Source organism: Dipodomys spectabilis, unplaced genomic scaffold (genome assembly GCF_019054845.1).
Source record: "Dipodomys spectabilis isolate Male_0828 unplaced genomic scaffold, ASM1905484v1 ptg000003l, whole genome shotgun sequence".
NCBI classification, from domain to species: Eukaryota; Metazoa; Chordata; class Mammalia; order Rodentia; family Heteromyidae; genus Dipodomys; species Dipodomys spectabilis.
This window is the reverse complement of record NW_024870680.1, coordinates 13,357,568-13,382,597: the sequence shown is the minus strand read 5'-3', so window position 1 is coordinate 13,382,597 and position 25,030 is coordinate 13,357,568. Positions and strand designations below refer to the sequence as shown.

The 25,030-nt window shown below is 39.7% G+C and overlaps 1 protein-coding gene across 2 annotated transcripts in view; it reads left to right on the top strand.

Moving 5' to 3' along the window:
* Uvrag (UV radiation resistance associated) overlaps positions 1-25,030 on the top strand; it is a 317,269-nt gene that overhangs the window by 27,613 nt on the left and 264,626 nt on the right. Inside the window, exons 2-3 of one of the 2 annotated variants that reach the window (XM_042689000.1) lie at positions 13,006-13,123; positions 18,581-18,615. In XM_042689000.1, coding sequence (XP_042544934.1) covers positions 13,006-13,123; positions 18,581-18,615 — 153 coding nt within the window. The remainder of the gene's footprint in view (positions 1-13,005; positions 13,124-18,580; positions 18,616-25,030) is intronic. The other variant, XM_042689006.1, reaches the window with a different exon arrangement.

Below are 25,030 nucleotides of genomic sequence, written 5' to 3'. Positions count from 1 at the left end.
TGACTGATCTTGAACTTGCTATATATTGTGTTGGCCTTGAGCTTGTTATCTTCCTATCTTAGCTTCCTGAGTGCTGAAATCACACCCAGCTTTAAACTCACCTTTATTTTGTGTACTGGTCCTAGGTCTTGAACTCCTGGCTTAGGTGCTGTCCTTGAGTGTTTTGCCCAAAGCTAGTTAGTGCTCTATCACTTTAGCTACAATTCCATTTCAGCCTTTTTTTGGTACTTAGTTGGAGATTAGAATCTCATAGAGTAACTGCCTGGGTTGGTTTTGAACTGTGATCCTCAGATCTCAGCCTCCTAAGTAGCTAGGCATGAGCCACTGTGGGACAGCTAAAACTCACATTCTTAAAGTGAAATTAGAGAATACCATGCTTGTATTCCTCCAGCTCATAAGCAGAGTCTGAAAAAAAAAATATCAACAAGATATAATGAAGAGGGAGCAAGCAAGGGAGGGGAGGGTGAAAGAGACAAAGAAGGGGGCATACTGGATCTGTCACTATAGAGGCCTATATTTTCTTAGAGCAAAAAAGGAAAGTGGAAGGAAAGAAAGCACTTGTTTTGCCCTCCCAAGACTGAGGGTAAATAAGGTCATGTATAAGAAATGTAGAAAATTCAGAGATGATTTGGGCTTTTGCTGTTGAGAAGCCTGTTTTATAATTTAGTGTACTTAGTAAATGACTTTATTAAATTCTTGGACTGATTTGAAGATGAGGGAGGGTAGAGTTAATGTGAAAATAAAAGCTTCAGTTCTAAGATTGTATAATTTGTGCCAGCAAAAGCTCTTGGTTAGGAACAAGAACTGTGAAGTGCTTCATGAGAGATTAGTGGTGTTGGGTTGTTTGTTTAAATCTGTAACATTGATTGTTGGCACCATTTACTTATATCTAGTTAGGACTAGGCAGTAGTTTTTAAAGCATTCTGTGTTCTTTCAAAGCTTTTCACAGCAAGTCTTTCAGATTGGGTGGGAGGATTAGGGAAAAACAGATGATTGGGAGTGCTATGCTGTAGAAAGGACTTTTCTGTTTCTAGTTTTTAAAATATGATTTGAATTTACTGAGGTTAAATTCCTGGTTCAGAAATTCCATGTTGGGCTGGGAATGTGGCTTAGTGATAGAGAGCTTGCCTAGCATGCATGAAGCCCTGGTTTGATTCCTTGATACCACATAAACAGAAAAAGCCGGAAGTGGTACTGTCCTCAAGTGGTAGAGTAGTAGCCTTGAGCAAAAGAAGCTCAGAACTAGTGCCTAGGTTCTGAGTTCAAGCCCCAGGACTGGCAAAAAAAAAAAAGTAAAAATCCATGTTTACCTTCTGTGCAAATGTGGGAAACAAATTTTCTTCCAGATTTGCTTGTGTTGCATCCTTCTTACAAAGTTATTTGTTATATGAACATTTGTTACAATGAACAGTAATCTTAATTCACTCAAGTCCTAATTTTTACCTGCCCTTGAGCCTGGTCCTGGGTTGAGAACAAATGCCTAAACTAAAAAAGAAATGAAGCCAGGAGTCCAGAGTATGAATGAGAGGTGTCCAGGTCAAGTTAGACTATATTTTTTAAGCAAGTAATACTGAAAAAATTATCACATAGTAGCTTTGGTTAGTTACATCAGGAGTCAGCAAAACAACAGTGACAGGTTTTTGTGTATGTGTATATGTGTGTTGGTTCTGGGGCTTGAACTCAGGGTCTGAGTGCTGTTCCTGAGCTTAAGGCTCTACCACTTGTGCTTAGTGTTCTATCACTTGAGCCACAGCTCTACTTCCCCACTTTGGAGATAAAAATCTCACAGAATGGGGCTGGGAAGGTGGCTCATTGGTAGAGCACTTGCCTTGCATGCATGAGGCCCTGGGTTTGATTCCTCAGCACCACATAAGCAAAAAGAAAAAAAGCCGGAAGTGGCGCTGTGGCTCAAGTGGTAGAGTGCTAGCCTTGAGTTGAAGAGCTGAGGGACAGTGCTCAGGCCCAGAGTTCAGGCTCCAGGACCGGACCACCCCCCCCCCCCCCAAAAAAAAAAAAAACACAAAAAACAAAAAATGAAAAACAAACTCACAGACTTTTCTGCCCCAGCTGGCTTTGGCTTCAAACCATGATTCTCAGATCTTAGCCTCCTGGACAAGCTAGGTAATCTTATGATTACAGGTGTGAGCCCCTGGCTGGCCAGTGACAGGTTTTTGAAACAACTAATAAGCTAAGAATGGTTTTTACATTGTTAAAACTGATAAATAAATAAAAAGACGAATATGCAGAAAGACTGGATATGCTCTGAAAAACTTCAAAATATTCAAAGTATTTACTCTCCCACCCTTTCAAGTTTGCTAACCCCTGGTCTACATTATTCAGCAGATATAGTAGTATTTCTTTAGGTGAATATTTAAAATTTCTTGCTGTATCTCATGCCCACATTTTAAAATGGTCTTTTGATTTTTTTTTGGTCGGTCGTGGGGCTTGAACTCTGGGCTTGGGCGCTGTCCTTGTGCTCTTCAGCTCAAGGGGAGCGCTCTACTGCTTGAGCCACAGCACCACTTCCGGTTTTCTAGCGGTTTATTGGAGATAAGAGTCTCACAAACTTTCCTGCCTGGGCTGGCTTTGAACCACAATACTCAGATCTCAGCCTCCCGAGTATCTAGGATTACAGGCGTGAGCCACTGGTGCCTGGCTAAATGGTCTTTTATATAGTTTTCTGTTATATGAATGTACTACAATTTAGGAGTGGCTATCAACTTTCTGATTTAATAGAAACACAGAATAAACATCTGTACACTTTATTTATTTATTTTGGTTGGTCATGGGGCTTGCACTCTGGGCCTGGCTGCTTTCCCTCAGCTCTTCAGCTCAAGGTGAGTGCTCTATCACTTGAGCCACAGCACCACTTCCAGGTTTTTGGTGGTTTATTGGAGATCAGAGTCTCATTGACTTTCCTGCTTGGGCTGGCTTTGAACCGTGACCTTCAGGTCTCAGCCTCCTGAGTATCTAGGATTACAGGCATGAACCACCAGTGCCCAGCCTGTGCACATTTTTATAATATGTGAAATTTCTTGCTTGAGTATTATATGAATTTTAAAATTTGGTGGTTGTTGCTAAATTGCCTATGGTCCAAATTGGACCAGTTTACATTTCCTTATTTCTGTTAACCTTGACAGTGACTAATAATAGTGGTATTGTAGCCTGTGCTATGTATGCAATCATACAGGATGCCTTAGTTATTTATTGTGGTGTAACAGATAAAAAATATGTCTTAAAACATCATCATTTATTTTGCTCATGAATCTGCAGTTTGGTCTGGGCTTAGTGAGAACAGATCTTCTTTAATATCATTTCTGAAGTTCAGTGATTCAGGACACTCCGTGTGTCCAGCTATCAGTGGGGCTGTGGGGAAGACCTATGAGGTCCTTTCCAGGCAGACTCATTGGATCCAAGCAAGAGCATCCTAAGAGAATCAGATAGATGGAGGTCATATTGCTTTTATGATTTACCCTCAGAAGTCACCCAGAATCATTTCTGCCATAATTAACAGACTAGCCACATTTTAGGAAAAGGGAACGTATACCTCACTTCTTGGTCACATTGCTACTTCTTGGTCACATTGCTTGTGGGAGATATAAGTTGGGATATATTATTCAGGCTTGAAACTGAGGTCTGTCATGTGACAGAATGTTGGTTTTCATGTGCATATCTTTGATTATGGGCTTGATTTTACATTTTTCTGTGTTCAGTTACCATTTCCTTCCCTATGACTTGCCTTTTAAAAAATCATTATCCTTTTTTTATTGTGAATAGGTAATTGACTATTGATTATATTGTTGATTTGTAATAGTTTTTTTTTTTTTGGTCCGTCATGGGGCTTGAACTCTGGGCCTGGGGGCTGTCCCTGAGCTCTTCAATTCAAGGCTAGCACGCTACCACTTGAGCCATGGAGCCACTTCCGGTTTTCTGGTGGGATAAGAGTTTCATGGACTTTCCTGCCCAGGTAGAACCATGATCCTCAGATCTCAGCCTCCTGAGTAGCTAGGATTACAGGCATGAGCCACCGACGCCTGACCTGTAATAATTCTTTTAAGTTAAGCATATTATACTTTAACTGTGCTCTTGCTCTTGGGAATTGTGTTAGTCAGAGTTTGGTGCTGTGTCAAAATACCTGACCAAATAGCCTAAAAGAAGAATTTATTTTAGCTTGTGATTTCAGGAGTTTCAGTCCATAGTCCTTGGGCACTTACTGAGACAGAATATCATGGCAGCAAGAACAGATGTCAGAGAATAGTCACTTAATGATGGGTGGAAAGAAAGAGACAGACACAAGGGCTAGGGACAAGATAGCCCCAGTGACCCTCCTTCAATGACCCATTACCTGCAGACCTGGGTGAAAGGTTCTATGACATGAAGCTCTTTCATTCTAAATGCCTTCAAAGCTTGCACTATGTGGATGATACCTATAGGTCTGCCTGGGTATTATCCACATAGTGCTACTGTTGAACAGTAGCTGGACTTGGACCCTGGGTTGCAGTGGTCTCTAAATCCATGGGTGGCTGCATAAATTTTCCCAGACAGCACTAGGAAAAGGAAGTCTTCCAGATATGTATAGACTTTTATGTTCCCGAGACTGTGATGGGCAGGGCACGGCAAATTCCTAAGACTCTGTTAGAACATCTTTCTATTGTCCTAGTACAAAACACTAGGCTTCTTTCCAATGGTCCAGATCTCTTTATCAGCGGTACTTTCCTTGGCCTCTACTTTAAACATCCTCTCTTTCTGGATAAACTACAAATTTTACATCCTTTTACTCTGATTTGTGCTTCCATTTCTCACTGTAAATTTGGCTAATCGTAGCCAGCAAGAACTATGCTATAGCCCTAATGCTAAGCTACTTTGGAATCTACTCTCCCAGATTAATTAGTCCACCAAATCAATTAGTCCATGACACATCCATCTCCTCTCCTCTCATCTCTCTCTCTCTCTCTCTCTCTCTCTCTCTCTCTCTCTCTCTCGCCATACTGGGGATTGAATTCAAGTGCTTTACCACTTGATCCACATACTAGTCTTTCTGTTTGCTTTTTCAGATGGGGTCTTGTACTTTGCTCAGATTGTCTTCTAACTACAGTCTTTCTACCTTTACCTCTAGAGTAGCCTGGACCAGAGCATTGCCATACCGGTTTGCATGTGTGTGTGTGTGTGTGTGTGTGTGTGCGTGCGTGCGTGTGTGCGTGCGCACATGTGTGCATGTGTGTGTGCGTGTGTGTGCGTGTGCCAGCACTAGAACAATGTGGTAGCAGGAACATGTGTAGAGGTTAGTTATCTTATGATGGACAGGAAGGAAAGAAAGGGAAAGAAAGGAGAGGTAGGTAGAAGAGAGAGGTAGATGTAGCAGGCAGGGACCAGAAGCAAGATACACCAAAGGACAGTTAGGTGCCACCTTCATAAATATCTAGAATTTGGCCAAATGGCCCTACTAGCTAGGGACCAAACCTTCAATACATGAGCCTTTTTGAGGGACTTTATATCCAAACCATAACAGGGGTCCTAAAAGTTGAATTTGGGATGGTTCAGTTTGGTGATAATAGGGATTTGCGGGGAAATTATATTTAAGACTCAGTAGTACTTTGGTTTTTTAAAAAGTGAGGCCATGGGAAAGAAGGATGAATGGAAACCAGTTCCTTCTCTTGGCTGTTAGCATCCTTGAGTCATTCTCTCGCAGTGATAAGGAGAAGGAGCAAGATCAAGGACACCTTAGTTCACTGTGGGCACTACTGTCTTTGCATGCAAAGGAAAAACAAATGGGCGGAATAGAAAATACTAGTGACATATTCCATTAAATTGTGTGGGTTTTTTTCTGTTAGTTCCAGGCTGAGACTGGACTGTTTTTAAAGCCTTGCTACAGACAACAGCATTTCCTTTTTTCCCTCCTTCCCTCCTTCCCTCCTTCCCTCCTGCCCTCCTGCCCTCCTTCCCTCCTTCCCTCTCTTCCCTCCTTCCCTCCCTCCCTCCTTGCCTTTCCTCCCTGCCTGCCTGCCTGCCTCCCTTTCTCCTTCCCTCCCTACCTTTCTCCTTCCCTCCCTCCTTTCCTTCTTTCCTCTTCTCTCTTATCCCTCTCTCCTTCTTCCCTCTCTTCTTTTTTTTGGGGGGGTGGGGGCGTTGGTCATGGGCTTGAACTCTGGGCCTGGGCACTGTCCCTGAGCTCTTCAGTGCAAGGCACTCTACCACTTGAACCACAGCGCCACTTTCATTTTCTGGTGGTTAATTGGAGATAAGAGTCTCATGGACTTTCCTGCCTGGGCTGGCTTTGAACCATGATCCTCAGATTTCAGCCTCTTGAGTAGCTAGGATTACAGGCGTGAGCCACCAGTGCCTGGCCCCTTCTCTCTCTCTTTTTTTCTCTTTCCTCCCTCCTTTTCTTTTTCTTTCTTGTAGTTGTACAAAGGGGTTCTAGTTCTAGAAGTTGGTTATGAGTACGGTGCAACCTGATCAATGCCACTCTCCCCATTGTTTCCAACATCTGTCCTTCTCACATACCTATCCTTAAGTCCTGTAGTTCATATTTTATGTACTATGAATATAATGACTACATTTGCATACCCTTCCTCTCATTGTCTACTCCCCCAAACAGCTTTTTGGTATTCATTTTGTTAAACAATTCATTAGTTGTTCAGAGGAGTTACACCATTGGACTCTTCCCCTAAATATATCATCCTTTAGTCAGTTTGTTTTTGTGTATATACATAAAATCCTATATATTATTATGTATATGTATTTTAGATATAGCTTCTACATATGAGAGAAAACATTCATCATTTTTCTGTCTGAGCCTGACTTGTTTCACTTAACATTCTTATTTCTAGGCCTATCTATTTCTCTGAAAATGACATATTATTCTGATTCTATTAGATATCTCACATTTTCTTTTTCTTTCTTTTTTTTTTTTTTTTGGGTCCGGTCGTGGAGCCTGAACTCTAGGCCTGGGCGCTGTCCCTCAGCTCTTCAACTCAAGACTAGCGCTCTACCACTCAAGCCACAGCGCCACTTCCGGCTTTTTTCTTTGCTTATGTGGTGCTAAGGAATCGAACCCAGGGCCTCAGGCATGCAAAGCAAGCGCTCTACCACTGAGCAACCTTCCCAGCCCCTCATTTTCTTGATTCACTCATCCATTATAGGGTATCTGGGCTGTTTCTATGACTTGGCTATCACGAGTAGTACAGCAGTGAACATGGACATTCAAGTACCTTCACTGTATCCTGACTTGTAATATTCTGGGTAGATGCCCAAGAGTGGTATTGCTAGATCGATCACAGTGTGATCTACCTTTTAGAGTGGTTGTGTTAACTTTATATTCCCACCAACAGTGTATTAGAGTTTCTTCTCCCCCCACCCCCCCCATGCCTGCCACCATTTGGATGATAGCATTTTCTAAAATATGAAGATATGAAGATATTTAGAGTTAGAGTTTCTTCCCCCCCCCCCCCCCCCCCCCATGCCTGCCACCATTTGGATGATAGCATTTTCTAAAATATGAAGGTATTTAGAGTAAGGCCGCTTTAAGGGTCCAGATAACAAGCCAGGTGCTGGTGGCTCATGCCTGTAATCCTAGCTACTCAGCAGGCTGAGCTCTGAGAATCATGATTAGGAGCCAGTTTGGGCAGGAAAGTCTGTGAGATTCTTATCTCCAATAAAATGCTCAAAAAAAAAAAAAAAAAAAGCCAGAAATAGAGCTGTAGTTCAATACTAGCCTTGAGCATAGAAGCTCAGAGACAATGGTCAAGCCCTGAGTTCATGCCCCAGGATCAGCACAAGACAAAATAATAGCCACAACAAAAAAGACTACTCTTTATCTACTAATCTGCTATGAAACATTTATTTATTTATTGCAGTGCTGGGAATTGAGCCCATAATCCTTACTCACACTTGGCAAGCATTTTACCACTGAGCTACATCCTTAGCCTTGCATAAGGTCTTAATAAACGGTTATACTTAAATCTCTATAGTTATATTCTTGGATAGTTTTACAAGGAGAGGCTGGTATTTCTTATTAAAATGCTCATTTTAGGTATGGTTTGATCCAGACTTAAATGGTGTCAGCAGGACCTGAAACCCACATGTCTTGACTTCACTGTGCTCTTATTGAGTCCAACCTCAGTTTCACAGTAAAAGACAGATGTTTGCCAGTATCATCTCTAGTCGTGTTTAGGATCGGAGGGGCAAATTAGAGGACTGCTAACAGCTTAGTATAATTTCTGGGCCTTTCATTGGCCCTCATTGAATCATATCACATGATCAGTAAAATTAGGCGTGCCGATTGGCCCGTTCTGAATCATATTTACATTTCTGAGGCTGGAGGTCCAGGTAACTACAAGTCTGATTGTGAGAGTTGGTAGGTCTACAAAGGAAGTTATTAAGGATTTAAAAAAATATTGATTTTTTTTTTTAAACCAAAGTAGATTCTGGGCAGGCCAAAACAAGAGCGTGCGCATATATACACACAAATTCCAGTATACCACTACTAAACTGTAAAGCAGTTTTCTGAGAAAATTAGTAACATTAACAAGATAAACTGCTATGTTAGGTTCTTTTTTTTTTTTCTTTTTTCTTTTTTCTTTTTGTGCTGGTCCTGGGGCTTAAACTGAGGGCCTGGGTGCTAGCCCTGAGCTTTTTTGTGCTCAGTCCAGGGGTAGTACTCTATTACTTTGAGCCACAACACCACTTTCAGGTTTTTAGTAGTTAATTGGAGATAAGAGTCCACAGTCTTTCTGGCCCCAGCAGTCTTTGAACAGCAATCCTCAGATCTCAGACTCAAGTAGCTAGGATTACAAGCATGAGCCATTGAAGCCCGGCTACTTTAAGTTCTTTAGAAGCTCTGGTTCTTACTGAGTAATTGTTATTTTTTTCAGTTTTATTGTGTATGCATTTCATTTAAATTTCATGTTGGAATTTACATTTTAAAGGTTGACAAAAAAATGAAGAAATTAGGGTCCTGTGCCCTTTTACCTACTGTTACCATGTCAGGTAATTGAGTTGTGCTGTAAGTCAGTCCCTAAATTCAAAGGATGAGTAAGTTTTAGTTTTATATGTCAGTGAATGTTTTTAATCTTTACATAGAAAGTTTTTTTTTTTTTTTTGTCGGTCGTGGGGCTTGAACTCTGGTCCTGGGTGCTGTCCCTCAGCTCTTCAGCTCAAGGCGAGCGCTCTACCACTTGAGCTACAGCACCACTTCCAGTTTTCTGGTGGTTTATTGGAGATAGGAGTCTCACGGTCTCTCCTGCCCGGGCTGGCTTTGAACCGCGATCCTCAGATCTCAGCCTCCTGAGTAGCTAGGATTACAGGCGTGAGCCACCAGCGCCCAGCACATAGAAAGTTTTATAGATACTGTTTCAGAGATTGTATCCCAACTTAAAATTATTCCAACTTAAAATATGAAATCTCGGGGCTGGGAAGGTGGCTCAGTGGTAGAGCGCTTGCCTTGCATGCATGAGGCCCTGGGTTCGATTCCTCAGTACCACATAAGCAAAAAGAAAAAAGCCGGAAGTGGCGCTGTGGCTCAAGTGGTAGAGTGCTAGACTTGATCTAAAGAGCTGAGGGACAGCGCCCAGGCCCAGAGTTCAGGCCCCATGACCGAATCCCCCCAAAAAATATATGAAATCTCCTATTTATCTTTGGCAATGGATATCATTAAAGTGCACCCAGCTGCCTGAAACTGCCACTGTAATATGGCACATAACATTTTTTTTTTTTTGCCAGTCCTGGGGCTTGAACTCAGGGCCTGGGCACTGTTCCTGAGCTTCTTTTGCTCAAGACTAGCACTCCACCATTTGAGCCACAGTGCCACTTCTGTCTTTTTCTGTTTATGGGGAACCGAGGAATTGAACCCTGGGCTTCATACATGCTAGTCAAGCACTCTACCACTAAGCCACATTCCAGCCCGGCACACAGCATCTTATAACTGGAAGTGGAGTAGAGCATTTGGGAAAGGCTGAGGAGATGGCTGGGAATAATAGAGTATTTCCAGAATGTTTATGGTTTCTTGTATCAGCTTAGAACCTTAGACCATTTTTTTTTTTTTAAATTTTGGTCGGTCGTGGGGCTTAAACTCTGGGCTTGGGTGCTGTCCCTGCACTCTTCAGCTCAAGGCGAGCACTCTACCGCTTGAGCCACAGTGGCATTTCCTAGACCATTTGGTTTTAATTGTTTATGGATGGAAATTTCAAGAAATGACCTTATGTTTAATTCTATTCAGTGGTCAAAAGCAGTGCTTTGTTAGATGCTGCTTTTACGCCACAAATTAATTTTTTTCAGACAGCGTCTCACTGTGTTGCCCATCCTGACCTTGAATTTGCTTTCAGCCTGTCTTAGTCTCTCCAGTACTTGGGATTTTAGGCATATGCTATCAAAAATGTACTCTTGTATTCTTGTATTTTATTTTTAATTAACTACTTAAAATTACCATTAGTTGCATAAAGGGGTTTAAATTCACCATGGCAGTGTATTAGTACAGTGCATCTTGATCAGTGTTTACCCTTCCATCATTCTTTCCCATCTGTTCCAACCCTACACATCCCTTCAAGCTCCCAGGTTCCATTTTCACTTATGAACACTGAATATTATGCATGTCATTCACTCATTCTTCCTCTGTTCACTTATCTGTCCCCTCTCCCCATCAATCATCCCCCTCTTACAAATTGTGTTTCAGCTTCTGATGTTTACTTTGTTAAACTGTAAGTTGAGCAAAGGAGTTACACCATTGGAATACTCCTGTATAAACCATACTTTAGCCAATTTGTTTGCATGCATATGCATATGACCTTGTATATGATCTTTTATGTTAATTAATCATGATATAGTGAGAATACTCACCCTAATTGTCTTGAAATAAATCAAAGGAAAATTCATAGTCATACCCTAAAGGCACTGTTTTGAGTTCAGATGGTTGATTTGTAGAGGAGTTTTTGGTTTTCTCAAGTCTTCTTATAAAATGCCCTGATGTGGTCTATTCTCCATTCAGCTGAGAATTGCAGAGCTTGGGCTGAGCAGGTGCCCTGGAGGTGGTTGTCCTCATTACCTCCACAACACAAAGATCTTCATAGCAGCTGTACATCCATTAGAGAATCAGTTTCTGTCCAAGCCCTGCATATTGCTTTGAAAGGCAATCAGTTCCATTATGATTGCATTTGTGATAGATAATTTTGTTGAATTGAAGATAACTCTTTGCTTGATAGTCTTGTCCTCTGTAGCTTAAAGGAGGTTAAAGACCAAGCTGTATATCAGGCATACATAATATGGAGCTGGAAATACATACCCACAAGTACAATATAGGTATAATCCCTTAGCTTTACTGAGTCTGCTCTCCTTCCTTCTTTTGATACATTCCCTTTCATTTATTATTCATGATTCCTTTGTCTATATTTGGTTTCTTAGAAATGTTGAGGTAAAGAAATAAATAATAAGTGGGAAGTGTGGCTCAAGTGGGTGAACAATTGCTTAGCAGGCACAAAGCCCTGAGTTCAATCCCCAGTACTGCAAAAACAAAAAAACAAAACAAAAGAAGAAAAATAAAAAAAATAATTATGACAGTAGCTAACATCTCTTCTGGGGATTAAACGAAGACATGTGTGAAGTGTTTAGCCAAGAATATGCCCAGGGTATGTCATAAATGCTGCTAGTACAGTGGTAGAGACGGTCATCAAGTCTTCCTGCTAGATGAATAGAGTAGGTAACTGTAAGCTACCAACTGCCATTACAAGGCTAAGAATTTTGACTGAAAAAAGCTGGGTGTATACCTATAATCCTTGGGAGGCTGGGGTAGGAGGATCTTGAGTTAGAGACCTTGGAGGCCTCATCTCAAAACTTAAACAAGCAAACACCTAGGTAGATAAATAACTGTTTGACTGAGAGGGCTAAGGAGAAGTATGCAGCAGCAGCAGCAGCAGCAGCAGCAGCAGCAGCAGCAGTGGCAGCAAACACTTGTAATCCAAGGTGGAAAATGGAAACTGGGCTGATTGTGGAAAAGTGTGTCTTTCAGAGTGAGCCTAGGGAATTCTTATAAATACATTGCAGCTTTTCATACTTAGGAGATTACGCAAATTTATTAGACAATAACCTTCTGTGTCAAAGAATGTTAATCTCTAGGTTGGGAGAAAGGATTTGGTTGTGTGTGTATGGAGGAAAGTTCCTCCTGGCTGGCTGGAGAGGAACTGAGCATGGATGGGTAGGGATGGACTGCCTTCCGCCCCAGGGACCTTCATGAAGCATATTTGAAAACAGCATGAAGTTTCTGTCTTGAAGTCTGAAGATAATTATCCAGCCAGGGGAACTAGCTTTTGGGGATGAATCTGTTGTGGAAGAATTCAGTATTGCTAACATTTTTTCTTTCCGATAAAAAAAAATGGCTGTCCCCAAAATTATCATTTTGTAATTTTATTGATTTCTGCTGTTTCTTGTGGAGCAACAGTTGTGGCCCCAGATAAAACATGGATAGGAAGTAGGCTGTTAGGAAATAGAGACTAGTTGGTGCTGGGGAAATGAGAATTGAAATACAATAGTTGTGATACTGGCTGAATGGAGTCCTGGTGAGTTAACTGCTGTTAGTTTTTTGGCTGTGGTCTGTTCTCCTGGTTGTACAAATGATCCACTATCTAGACTGAACTTGCAACAATCAGCAGCTGCTGATTTTCTATTTGTATTCAATAGATTTTGCATGTCTGCTCGAGTGTTTCTGTGGAAAATGCAAGTGATTGCTTAGTTTATATTCTGCAGGTGTATTGCACTTACATTTATAGTGTTCCAAAAATATATCATCTGTTGTCATTCATTTCATACTTACAACAACTCTACATGAGATAGGGCAGAGGTAATTTCTGTTTAACAAAGGGGATACTGAGGCATGACTAATAGGCTGGGTCATAGTTGCCTGCTCAATAAGTGAACCAATCTAGACAACCTGTTACGTTTCATTTTGGAACTGCAACATTCAGAACATTTTATAGAGGCAAAACCTGAATACCCTATCTTTGTGTTATTATTTTCTAGCGGCGACTTCGACATCTTCGGAACATTGCTGCCCGGAACGTTGTTAATAAAAATGGCCATCAGCTACTTGACACCTTCTTCACACTTCATCTGTGTAGCAGTGAAAAAATATGCAAAGGTAAGGCCTCTGTGGACCTACTCATTGCTGTATCTCATGTTTGTGTATTCCTTTTTTTAAAAATTTTCTCTGGTGGTACCAGACAGAGTTTGAACACAGGGCTTTGTGCTTGCTTACTAGGCAAGCACTTTACCACTTGAACCACATTCTAGCTTCATTTTTTTAGGTAAGGTCTTGATTTTTTGCCTGGGCCAGGCTGAACTATAATCCTTTTACTTATGTATCTTGCATAGTTGGGGTTTCTTTTATTATTATTATTATTATAAAGATGATGTACAGAGGGGTTACAGTTATATAAGTCAGGTAAAGAATACATTTCTTTTTGTTGTGGGGCTTGAATTTTGGGCCTGGGTGCTGTCCCTCAGCTCTTCAGCTCAAGGCGAGTACTCTACCTCTTTGAGCCACAGCGTCACTTCCAGTTTTCTGGTGGCTAATTGGAGATAAGAGTCTCACAGACTTTTCTGCCCGAGCTGGCTTTGAACGGTGATACTCAGATCTCAGCCTCCTGAGTAGCTAGGATTATACGTGTGAGCCACCAGCGCCCAGCATAAGAATACATTTCTTTTTGGATAGTGTCACCTTTTCCCTTGCTCTCTCTCAGTTTTTCCTTCCTATCCCCACTACACTTCATTTTCAACACAGTGTCCAGTAAGCATAGCTGGGATTTTAGTCATGTTTCACTATGCTTAGCTTTTTTGTTGAGATGAGGGGATCTCAGGGTTTTTTTGCCTGGATTGATCTCAATCCTGAGTACCTGGAATTACAAGTGTGAGCCACTGTGCTCAGCCTTCATGTTTTTATTTTGTAATACATTGATTCCCAGTGCCTTCCACAATTATTGCTTATTGGAAAGTTAAATTATCATGCTGTCTGAAAATATTTTGAGCATATATATATATATCTATATATATATATGTATACATATTAAAGAAGCATTGCAGATGGGCATTATGGCTCACTTCTATAATCTCGACTATTGTAGGAGACATTGCTATGGAGGATCATGGCCTGAAGCTGGCTTGCGGATAATGCAAGATCCTATCTGAAAAAGGACTGGGGCATGGCCCAAATGGTAGAATATTTGTCTAGCAAGCACAAAACCCCGAATCTCAGTATCACCAAGAACAAAAAAAGATATATTTAGTGGATAGTTTTTTTAGTTAACTATAAGCTTTATGTTGATAAGTTTCTTAGTCCTTTTTGAATATTAGCTGCTAATATTCTAGGAGCTAGCATTTAAAATGGATTATAAAGAGGCCAAGGATGTTGCTCAGTGATAGAGTGCTTGCCCAGCATTCACAAAACCCTGGATTGAATAGCTAGGATTACAAGTATGAGCCACCGGCATCCGGCTAGTCATCCTTTTAGTGCCCTTAGGAGATTGTCTACATTTTTAGTAGTTCATATTAAGTATCAATTATTCTATCCAGAGAATAAAGCCCATGTCAGTGGATGGGGAACTAGATTTTAATTCTGGTTCCCTCTTAAACTTGGAGTTTTTGTAAAATCAGATTGTTTTTCAGAGTAGTTATTTTCTTACCTATTACATGTTAAGCACCTCTCCTCTCCTGGATACTGACTAGCTTAGATCTACTCAAGGGAGAACTCTGTTTATTCCAAGTTAGGAGATTTATGATCTCATCCAAGTCTCATATCAAAATCTCTGTGAGCTTTCCTTTGAACTCTTATATCCAGTTTTATACACTGCGTCTACCTACACCCAATCTACTCCATATTTTCAAAATTGAGTTTCTGGTGTTCTAGCTCTGATCTACCTGTGGTGCTGTCTTCTGCCAGAAAATGACAACTCCATTTTCTTGGCCAAAAACTTTAAAACTATCCTAGATTATTCATTTTCTTTTATATTCCACATCCAATCATGTAGCAAGTCCTTTGGTCCATCATTATCATAGTAGGCCCATAATCTGATCACTTCTCCAACCTCTGTCCTCTGCTGCCTAAATTCTAATAGCTTTGTCCCCTTAGGCTCCAGCATCCTCTCAGTGGGGATCCTGTTAAACCTTTCTAGTGGCTTCCCCTCTCATTTGGAGTAAAAGCCAAGATCCTTAGTTTCTGAGGTCATGGTCTGACTTGTTGCCCCTCAGAACTCACCTTCTGCCACCCCCAAGCTCCTTCTTGCAGCCTCTCTGACCTACCTGTCCAGGCTTTGTTCATTTTTGGCCTCTGCACTTGCTGTTTCTTTGGCCTGAGCCCTTTCCTGTAGATAGCCATCTGGCTCACTAGCCCATCCATGTTCTTGCATGTCTTTCTCTGCCTGCTTCTCAGAAGAACTCTTCCATCACTGATTAGCCCTTTGTTTCTTCTGTGCTTTATTTTTTTCTCCACTATATTTAAGATCACTGACATCTGTATGTTTAATTACTTGGTTAAGATGTATTTTTTTCCACTTGAATGGCAGCCCCCTGAGGGGAGATGTTATTAGATTAGTTTTTCTCATTGTTTTGTCTGTCTAATACCTGTAACAGTGCTTGCCACATACTAGGCCCTTAATACATTGTTCTTAATTTTTTTGAATAGGTAATGCTATGTATGGTTCAATATTTATATAAAGGTTTAAATTGAAGGCTGGGCACTGGTGGCTTATGCCTGTAATACTAGCTACTCAGGAGGCTGAGATCTGAGGATCACAGTTCAAAGCCAGTCCGGGCAGAAAAGTCTGTGAGACTCTTATCTCCAGTTAACCACTAGAAAACTGGAAGTGGTGCCGTGGCTCAAAGGGTAGAGTGCTCTCCATGAGCTGAAGAACGCAGGGACAGCACCCAAGCCCAGAGTTTCAAGCCCCATGACCCCCCCCCCCCCCAAAAAAAGGTTTAAATTGAAACTTCCCTTTTACCTTTGTCCCATCATCTAGTTTCCACCCTATCATGATAACCAGTACAGTATTATTCATTTCTTTTTAAAAAAATTCTTTATTGAGATTAAGTGATTATATAAATTTCACAGTGCTGTGGGATAGTGATATTTAGCTAAAGTCACAAACACATTTTTACCTTTACAAGGCAAATTGTCATTATCATAGTCTATAAAGCTTGTGAACTCTACAAATTTTGACAGTTGGTTCTTAGGGAAACTCCCTAGTTTTTCTTTTCTTTTCTTTTTTTGTTTTTTTGCTAGTACTGGGACTTGAACTGTGGTCCTTGAACTGAGTGCTCTACCACTTGAGCCATGTTTCTAGTTCTGGCTTCTTTTTTTTTGTCAGTCATGGGGCTTGAACTCTGGACCTGGGCACTATCCCTCAGCTCTTCAGGTCAAGAAGCACTCTACCATTTGAGCCACAGCGCCACTTCTGGTTTTTGAACTGGAGATAAGAGTTTTACAGAGTTTCCTGCCTGGGCTGGCTTTGAACTGTGATTCTCAGATCTCAGCCTCCTGAGTAGCTAGGATTATAGTTGTGAGCCACTGGCGCCCGGCCAGTTCTGGCTTTTTTTGCTGGTTAATTGGAGATAAGATTTCTCACAGATTTATCCATCTGGGCTGGCTCTGAACCATAATCCCTAGATCTTAGCCTCCTGTGTAGCTAGAATTATTGACATGAGCTGCAGGTGCCTGGCTGTGTAATTTTTTTCTGTCTATGAATAGTTGTATCTCATTTTGTTTAATTGGCAATTTCTGCTGGGAATTTAGGTTGTTCTAGTCTTTTACTACACACATAGCATCGTCATAAATAACTTTGCAACTACATTATTTCATATGGGAGTTAGCATACTTTTAGGGTAAGTTCCAAGATGTGGAAACTAGGACAAAGAGATTATGTAACCTTTGTGTTGGAAGATATTTGTATATGATCACCTTTCCCCCACAGCCTTGCCAATAGACTGCAAACTACTGAAGTTTTGCCAATCTGATAGGTACAAATGACTATACTGTATAGTTGAAGCTTATATTTCTTCTATTTTTAATGAGGTTGGGCACTACTAAAACATTTGTTGAACAATGGAATTCAGCATAAAAGCCAAAACGTGCCCTTGCATTGGTATGCTGTAGTTTCCTGACTGCTGTGTTTCTTTAGGTCTTTGCAGGGATATCTGGAGAGCATTTGCAGCTGATGGCGCTTTTTGTATAGAAACAGATCTTGGATGATAACTGTTTGAAAATTTGCTTGTCAAATGAATTTGTTGAACTTGATGGAATAAAAATTTATAAAATTTAAAGCTGGGGGTCAGTGGCTCATGTCTGTAATCCTAGCTACTCGAGGCTGAGATCTGAGGATCACAGTTCAAAGCCAGCCCAGGCAGGAGGCAGGAAAATCCATGAGATTCTTATCTCCAATAAGCCACCAGAAAACTGGAAGTGGGGCTGTGGCTCAAGTGGTAGAGCACTAGCCTTGAGCTGAAAAGCTAAAATTATAGGTATGAGTCATAGGCAACTGGCTCTTAATCTAAGTTCATTATTTAAAAATTTACATGTAAGTGTAATGTGTGAAATTGTTTAATCAATAAAATATGGAGTATCTATCTACTTGTGGATTATTTTAGGGATTGAGAAAATAGTACTTACACAGAACAAACACTGCTGGCTTCATGGGTATTAGGGGAGGAATATGTGAGGCATAAATTTTAATATATTAGAAAAATGGTTTGTGCATACATCACCTCAAATCATCTCAGGTAGCCTAGCTCCTCAGCTCTCCTTCTGTCCCCTTTTACCTCCCACCCCCCAAAAAAGAGAATCCATCTCAGTGTCAGTGATGTGTGCATCACATAGGAAATGTCAGCCTACAACAGCATGAGGCTGTAGGAGCGTTTGTGGGGTCTGCAGTTGTCAGGAAGGCATGGAGGCAAGTCGGAAAGTTTGCAGAAGGAATGTTGGATGGTTGTTGGGATCCATCCTTGGTTGCAACTTCTAATATATTTTAATTTTGTCTTTGAGTTTTGCAACATTTACCAACACACATGTAAGTTTGTTGAATCATGAGATGTTAATGCTTACACAGAGCCTTCAATCATTAGTCTAATTTGTAAGTTGTCCAGTTAAGAAATGGGCTTATAGAAATTACAGAGATGGAATGTTGAAGATGGGTGGAGAGCTTAGGTTATGGGGTTACTAAGTCAGAGTTTATTCCACAGAGTTACAGGGATATTCTTTAGAGATGATTCGGGAAAGACAGAGCAGATTGAATCAGTTGTATAAAGTGGAAATAGGGAAAGAAGCAGAAAGTTTGAGTTTTTTAGGGTTCAAAGTAGAATATATGGTAAAAGGATGCAACTAGATAACAATCATTAAATCAGAAAGATTTTAACCTTTATTGATTTTTTTCCCTTTAAAACTTTTATTTAATCTTTTAAAATTTTATTTTATAAAGATAACCAAGAGAATAGAACTCTTCAGTGTGTAAGTGATTTACTAAGTCGTGTGTTCAGAAATTATAGGATTACGAGTGAGTTAATGAGCTTAATTTCTTTCATTTCACTTATTGTTCTTTTTCTTCTTTTCCAGAATTTTATAGAAGTGAAGTGATTAAGAATTCCTTGGTAAGTTTACTTTCTGACAGGTATATGATCAAGCCTATGATACTTATTTTAGAAGATAGATAAAGAATTATGTTTCAGTTCTTGTGTTCTGGCATGTTGGCAAATCTGCTTCTTTGTTTACTCATCACTGATTGGCTCATTGCCTTACCCTCTGCTTAGAACATGCCTGGCACATAGATACTTCATAAGTATTTACTGAAAGAATTAATTTTTTTCCTATTGAAAACTTCAAATTGAAGTTGTTAAAAACTCATGCTATTATTTCCATTTGCTATAAAGAAGATTTTGATTATTTGACTTGCTAAACATAATAAATGGTATCTTTGTTTAGATATAGTAGGTTTTATTTATTTTTTTTGGTGGTACTGGGATTTATCATGCTTGCTTCATTGGCTGTTATTCTACTAGTTGAATAATACTTCCAGCCCAGCATTTTGCAGATTTTTTTTTTTTTTTTTGATGTGTAGTCTCAAGAACTTCTCTGTCTTAAAAAAAAAAAAAAGAACTTTTCTGTCTAGACTAGCTTCCTTCAGCCCTCCAGATCTCAGGATTACAGACATGAGCCACAGGCACCTGGCTATATATCTTAGTGACTGAGTTTTTGAATAGAATCTTGTGTTTATGCATGCATGACATCTGTATATCATTGCATACAACTTATTTGGTCAGATGGGGGTCTGAAAAACTTTTTGCGTACCTGGCCCTGATCTTGATCTCTGCCCCCTGAGTACCTAGGATTACAGACATGAGCCACCATGCCCAGCTTGTTAAGCTATAGTTAAGATTTTATTTAGGTCTTTGGCTATGGTCCCTTGATTTTGGCAGTGGTATTTCAACTTTAGAAAGTTATAGAAATATTCTACTTTTGATAATGTGTGCACTGGATATATGTTTAAATGGCTGTTTATTGGAATTTTTTTTTTTTTTTTGGTCAATAGTGGGGCCTGAACTCTGGGCCTAGCCTCTGTCCCTCAGTTCTTCAGCTCAAGGCTAGCACTCTACCATTTGAGCCACAGCTTCACTTCCAGCTTTTTCTGCTTATGTGGTGCTGAGGAATTGAAACCAGGGCCTCATGCATGCAAGACAAGCACTCTACCACTGAGCCACCTTTCCAACCCTGAAATACAGAGTTTATTAGTAATAATAATAATAGTAGTTATTATTATTATTTTGGGTCCGGTTGTGGGGCCTGAACTCTGGGCCTGGGCGCTGTCCCTCAGCTCTTCAGCTCAAGGCTAGCACTCTACCACTTGAGCCACAGTGCCACTTTCGGCTTTTTTTTTTTTCTTTCTGCTTATATGGTGCTGAGGAATTGAACCCAAGGCCTCATGCATGCAAGACAAGTGCTCTACCACTGAGCTACCTTCCCAGCCCTATTAGTAGTTATTAAGTAGTCATACAAAGAAGTTTAAATTCTGTAAGTCAGGTTATGAATACACTGAATCTTGATCATTCTTTGCCATTTTCCCCCTCTCAAAGAAGCGTTTTGTTTTTTTTTCCTTTTACTGCTAGCAGAGGGGCTCATGTTGTAGTGCCCCTGTCTAGCATACATGAGGCCCTGAGTTCAACATAGTACTTAGTACTTAGTACTGCAAAAAAAAAAAATCTTTTGGTAATGAAAGTATTCCTTTTTTTTCAGGGATTAATATGATTTATTTATTTATTTATTCATTTTAATTTATTTTTTTGTGAACATACTGTACAGAGGGGTTACAATTACATGGGCAGGATAATGCGTACATTTCTTATCCAGCATTGCAGCCTCCTCCTTTGTTTACCCTTCACATCCCTTCCCAGCCTCCCCCCCCCCCCCCGCTCCCTTATTTATTTTTTTATTGTAAGATACTGTACCTTACATGAGTAAGTTAATGAGTACATTTTTTCTTGAGCACTGTTAACCCCTCCTTTGTTTTTCCCCATCTATACTTTTGATCCCCGAACTCCTTCCTCCTTCCCCCGAAGTTGTAAAGTTAGTTTTTAACATAGTGTCTTGTACATCTCCTTGTTATATTAGGTCAGTCTGTATCCTTGTTTCAGCATTTTGTTATTTCCCTTCCCTTCCCCAAATTAGAAAAATGTATATACAAGATGCAGGGTACCGGAATCAAATGCAGTGAAAACAGGGTTATACCATGGGGGAAGAACATACAAAAGAAATAAAAGAAATCACATAATACATTATAAGTACCTTATAAAATACCTTATAAGTACCTTAAAAACAACAGCAACAAAGAAAACCTGTGTCCCTATCTTGGAGCTAATTTCTCTTAGCACCATCTTATATGGTCATATGTGCATAGCTTTTGACCTTTTCTACTTGTTTGGTTAGATTATCCTAGGTGTATATTAGTTATTGCAAATAAGGGAAACTATGGGATCTATGTTTCTTTGAGCCTGGCTTATCTCACTTAGTATAATTTTTTCCAAGTCTTTCTATTACCTAACAAATGGGGCGGTGTCATTCTTCCTGATGGAGACATAGAATTCCATTGGAGATATATATATATACCACATTATGAAAGTATTCTTTTAATGATTTAATGAAAATATTCTTTTAATGATTTGGCCCCTGTCTACTTTTCACCCTTGTTTTCCTAAATTTTTCCTCACTGTGCTCAGCCATGTCAGCTTGTCTGGTTCCTTTGAGTGGACACTCAATTCTTCTGGTCCTCATTTGGTTGGAAAGGTCTTTCAGGTCTCAGTCATGTGGCTGCAGCATGACCTTTGGGCCATTCCATCTATAGTGGTACCTTTCTTCTAGTCATTGTTTTTCATATCACTCTTGTTTTATTTTCCATAGAAAATATCACTGCTTAGAAAATATCACTGTTTCCCACCTACCTGGTTTTTGCATTTATGTTCCTAGAATGTAAGTTCCATGATGGTAGGAACTTTGATGGTCTTGGTTACCACTGTAACTCTAGAGCCTAGAGTAGATGCATAGTGACTATTTGTTAAATGAATATGTTGATATCAGCAATGCCTTATATTATAGAATCCTAGGCTATTCCATTTTGACCTTGAATACGGTGCAATCTGTCAGGTAGATAGGAAGGAGCTTGTTTGTTTTGCATGTGCATATATATTTTATCCTGAGTATTGCTCTTTCTATTTCTATTTCTATTGCTATTGCTCTTTCCCTATCCTCTTTTTCAGTAAGATTTCTTTTTTATTATTTTTAACTTGTAATTATAAAGGTAATGTATAGAGGGGTACTTTTTTTTTTTATTAACAGTGTCATCCCTTCATCTCTCTCCCAGTTTTTCCTTTCTATCCCCACCCAAAGTTGTATAGTTCATTTTCAACATAATGTCTATGCTGCATTTCTTTACCCTTTGTCCCTCCATTTGTGTGTCCCCCTCCTCCTCTCAAAGACAGATAAATGAACAAACAAGACAAAAAACAACAACAAAGAATATATCTCTTGTTTCCATTTCCTGGAGTTCATTTTGATAAATATTATTTTATATGATCAGAGGCACATAGGCATTGTGCCTTTATTTTTACTGTTATTATTAAGGATTGTACAAAGGAGTTACAATTCCATAACTCAGATAATGAGTATAATGCTTCTTGGGAGAATGTTGCCCTGGTTTTTAATTCCAGAAGTCAGGTTATAGGTATAATACATCCTGAGATTGGTGCAATGTATTTTGGTATTATTCACCCTCCATCATTCTTCCATCCTTTTCTCATCTCTCCCTAGATAAACAGATCTTAAGAAATGGAGGCCCAGAGAAGGCTAATGACTTGCCAAGTTACACAGCTATAGGACCGGAGCCTAGTCCATGCTTTGGTCTTCAAGTCACTACTACTCTTCCATTTTCTTCAGTCTGTCTTCTAAATCTGTCAAAATAGACTGGGATCCTAGAAAAATGGTTTCAATGAGCACATCTCTGGGGAAGCCCAATGACTAGTAAAGCTCTTCTTCTGCCAAGTTTTAAATCCTCATGCCATGTCTCACAGGATAGCTGTTTGGCAAATATTAGTTTTTTCTCCTTCCCTGGCTCAGGTGGAAATAGAGGCATTCTTGAAGACAGTTGAGAGTCGGATTAGAGTAGAATTTTGCCCTTATTTGATCTCCTTTCAGATGGTCAAATGTTTCTCTAGTTGGGGATAATTTTACAATATCCCATTGCTTTTTCACTAGGATTTGTGTCATAATGGGCTCTGTTACACATTGGTATTTTAGTGTACTGTTCTGTATTATTATTAGAGTTGTTTTTTCTCGACTTCCAAGTTTCAATTTCTAAACTTCATCTCTGAATGTTAACTGCTATTTCTAACACATTTTGGCTCCTATTTTCAGTTGTTTTGGAACTGCTTGAGTTGTGATACCTTCCTGCAAAGTGTTGAATACTGTTGCAGAAGTGTATTTTAGGATGGATGCAAAACAGGGGAGAAGGGCTAGGAATGTGCATGTACAAGGCTCTGTGCTTGATCTCTACCATTGCAAGAAAACAAAAACTGACCAACTTAAAAAAAGATAAAGGAGAAGATTGAACCCAAAGACTACCTAGGTCTCTTCCATTTTACACTTTGTAATGTACGGTACTTAACAGTAAGTATCTTTTTTTCTGGTACTGCGGTGGGGTTTAATTAAGCTCAGGGCCTCAAGTTTGCTGCTAAGCTGGCTTGCTTGCTTGACTTGCACTCACCCAATTGACCCATGCCTCCAACCTGACCTTTTTGTTAATTATTTTTGATACCAAGTCCAGGCTTCTAGTATACTTCCTTTAATATTTGCTAAAATTATAATTGTTTACAAACATTGTTTCCCAAAGTAAGTTGAGCCCCTGGAAGCCCCAGTATACTTCTATTGTATGGTTGTTTAGTGTTAATTTGTTCATATTCCTCTTAAGGATATTCTTTGGCATTATGTTTTTGGCCTAAATTCTTTGTTTCTTTTGTATGTTAATATAGTTTCTATAAATTCATTTATTCTTTTGGCTTTTTGCTAAGTCTTGTGATTGATTCAGATTAATGGCTCTTGGGCTCCGTAGGAGTCAGCAAACCCCAGAATATTCCAGACACAGCACATGGCTACCTTGCTTGTTGCTGTTTCTGAAGGACCACTGCCAGGCCTCCAGGAGCCAAATTTGTTGATTTCTTTCCCCCTACTTTGGATTTTGCATTTCTTAAGCAAATGTGATTTTTGCTGAGTGGACTTTGTGGCTTCCATGTTTTGATCCATATTGGTTATAATTGCACTAGATCCATAAAAAGTAATAATCAAGTGTTCCTTGAATAAATGAATTTCTCCATAAATGTTTCATAACTTTTTTTTGTATATATCTTTTATTGTAAAGATACCGTACAGAGGGGTTACAGTTACATGAGTAAGGTAATGAGTACATTTCTATAACTTATATGTTATATCCTGAAACCTTGAAAGTCCTCAATTAGGTATGGAAGGATTAAGAAACAATTTAAAGTTCTTTATTTAAATTTAAATACTTTATTTCTACCAAGGCTTAGATAATTTCCCCTCAAGTGAATTAGGTTGATCTCTGATGAGCTTATGAGTTTCAGTTTTACTCCTTTGACTTTAAAATTTAGGTTTTATATTTTGAGCTTAGTCTTTAGACCAGTGTAGCTTGGTTTTGCCATTCTCTTGTTAAAGAGAAATGGAAAAATGAACTCAAAAGTGTTAAATTGTTTGATCACGTGGTGCTAATTCTGACCAACCCTGAACCCACATGGGAATATTTTAACTATTTTACCTTCTCATTCCTGTCCCTAGTTCTCCCCACTTAGCCAAAGATTGATTTCTGTGCCCCTGAAATATACTAAAGTGCCATCTTCCAGTGGTTGCACATGTAAATAATCTTTCTCTTCCCATAACCAGTTTTTATTTTTGTACGGGAGCATAGAGGAATGAGTTGTTGGGCCTGAAATTTAAAAGTGCTGTGGTTTGGGCCTGAGGTCTAAAAATGTTTCACCAAATTCCCAGTGATAGGAGTTAGTCTAAGTGGCAAATTAAAAACTTCTTATGGCTGGGCACCAGTGGTTCATGCCTGTAATCCTAGCTACTCAAGAGGCTGAGATCTGAGAATCATGGTTCGAGGCCAGTCTGGGCAGAAAAGTTACACTCATCTTTAATAACCAACAGAAAACTGGAAGTGTTGTGGCTCAAGCAGTAGACTGCTAGCCTTGAGCAGAAAAACTCAGGGACAGTGCCCAGGACCTAAGTTCAAGCCCAGTGACTGAAAACAAAACAAAACAACACCAAACCAAAACTTCTTATGCTAAACTCATAGATTAACTGAAAGCAAGATAAAAGCTGAGCAACCTGTCCCTCTTCTCTCCCCCCACCCTGCCCCTTCCATCTGTGTTATTTTATCTGATCCATTCTCTCCTAAACTAATATACCACACAAAAATACAGAACACAGATAACTTAGAAATGTCCACCT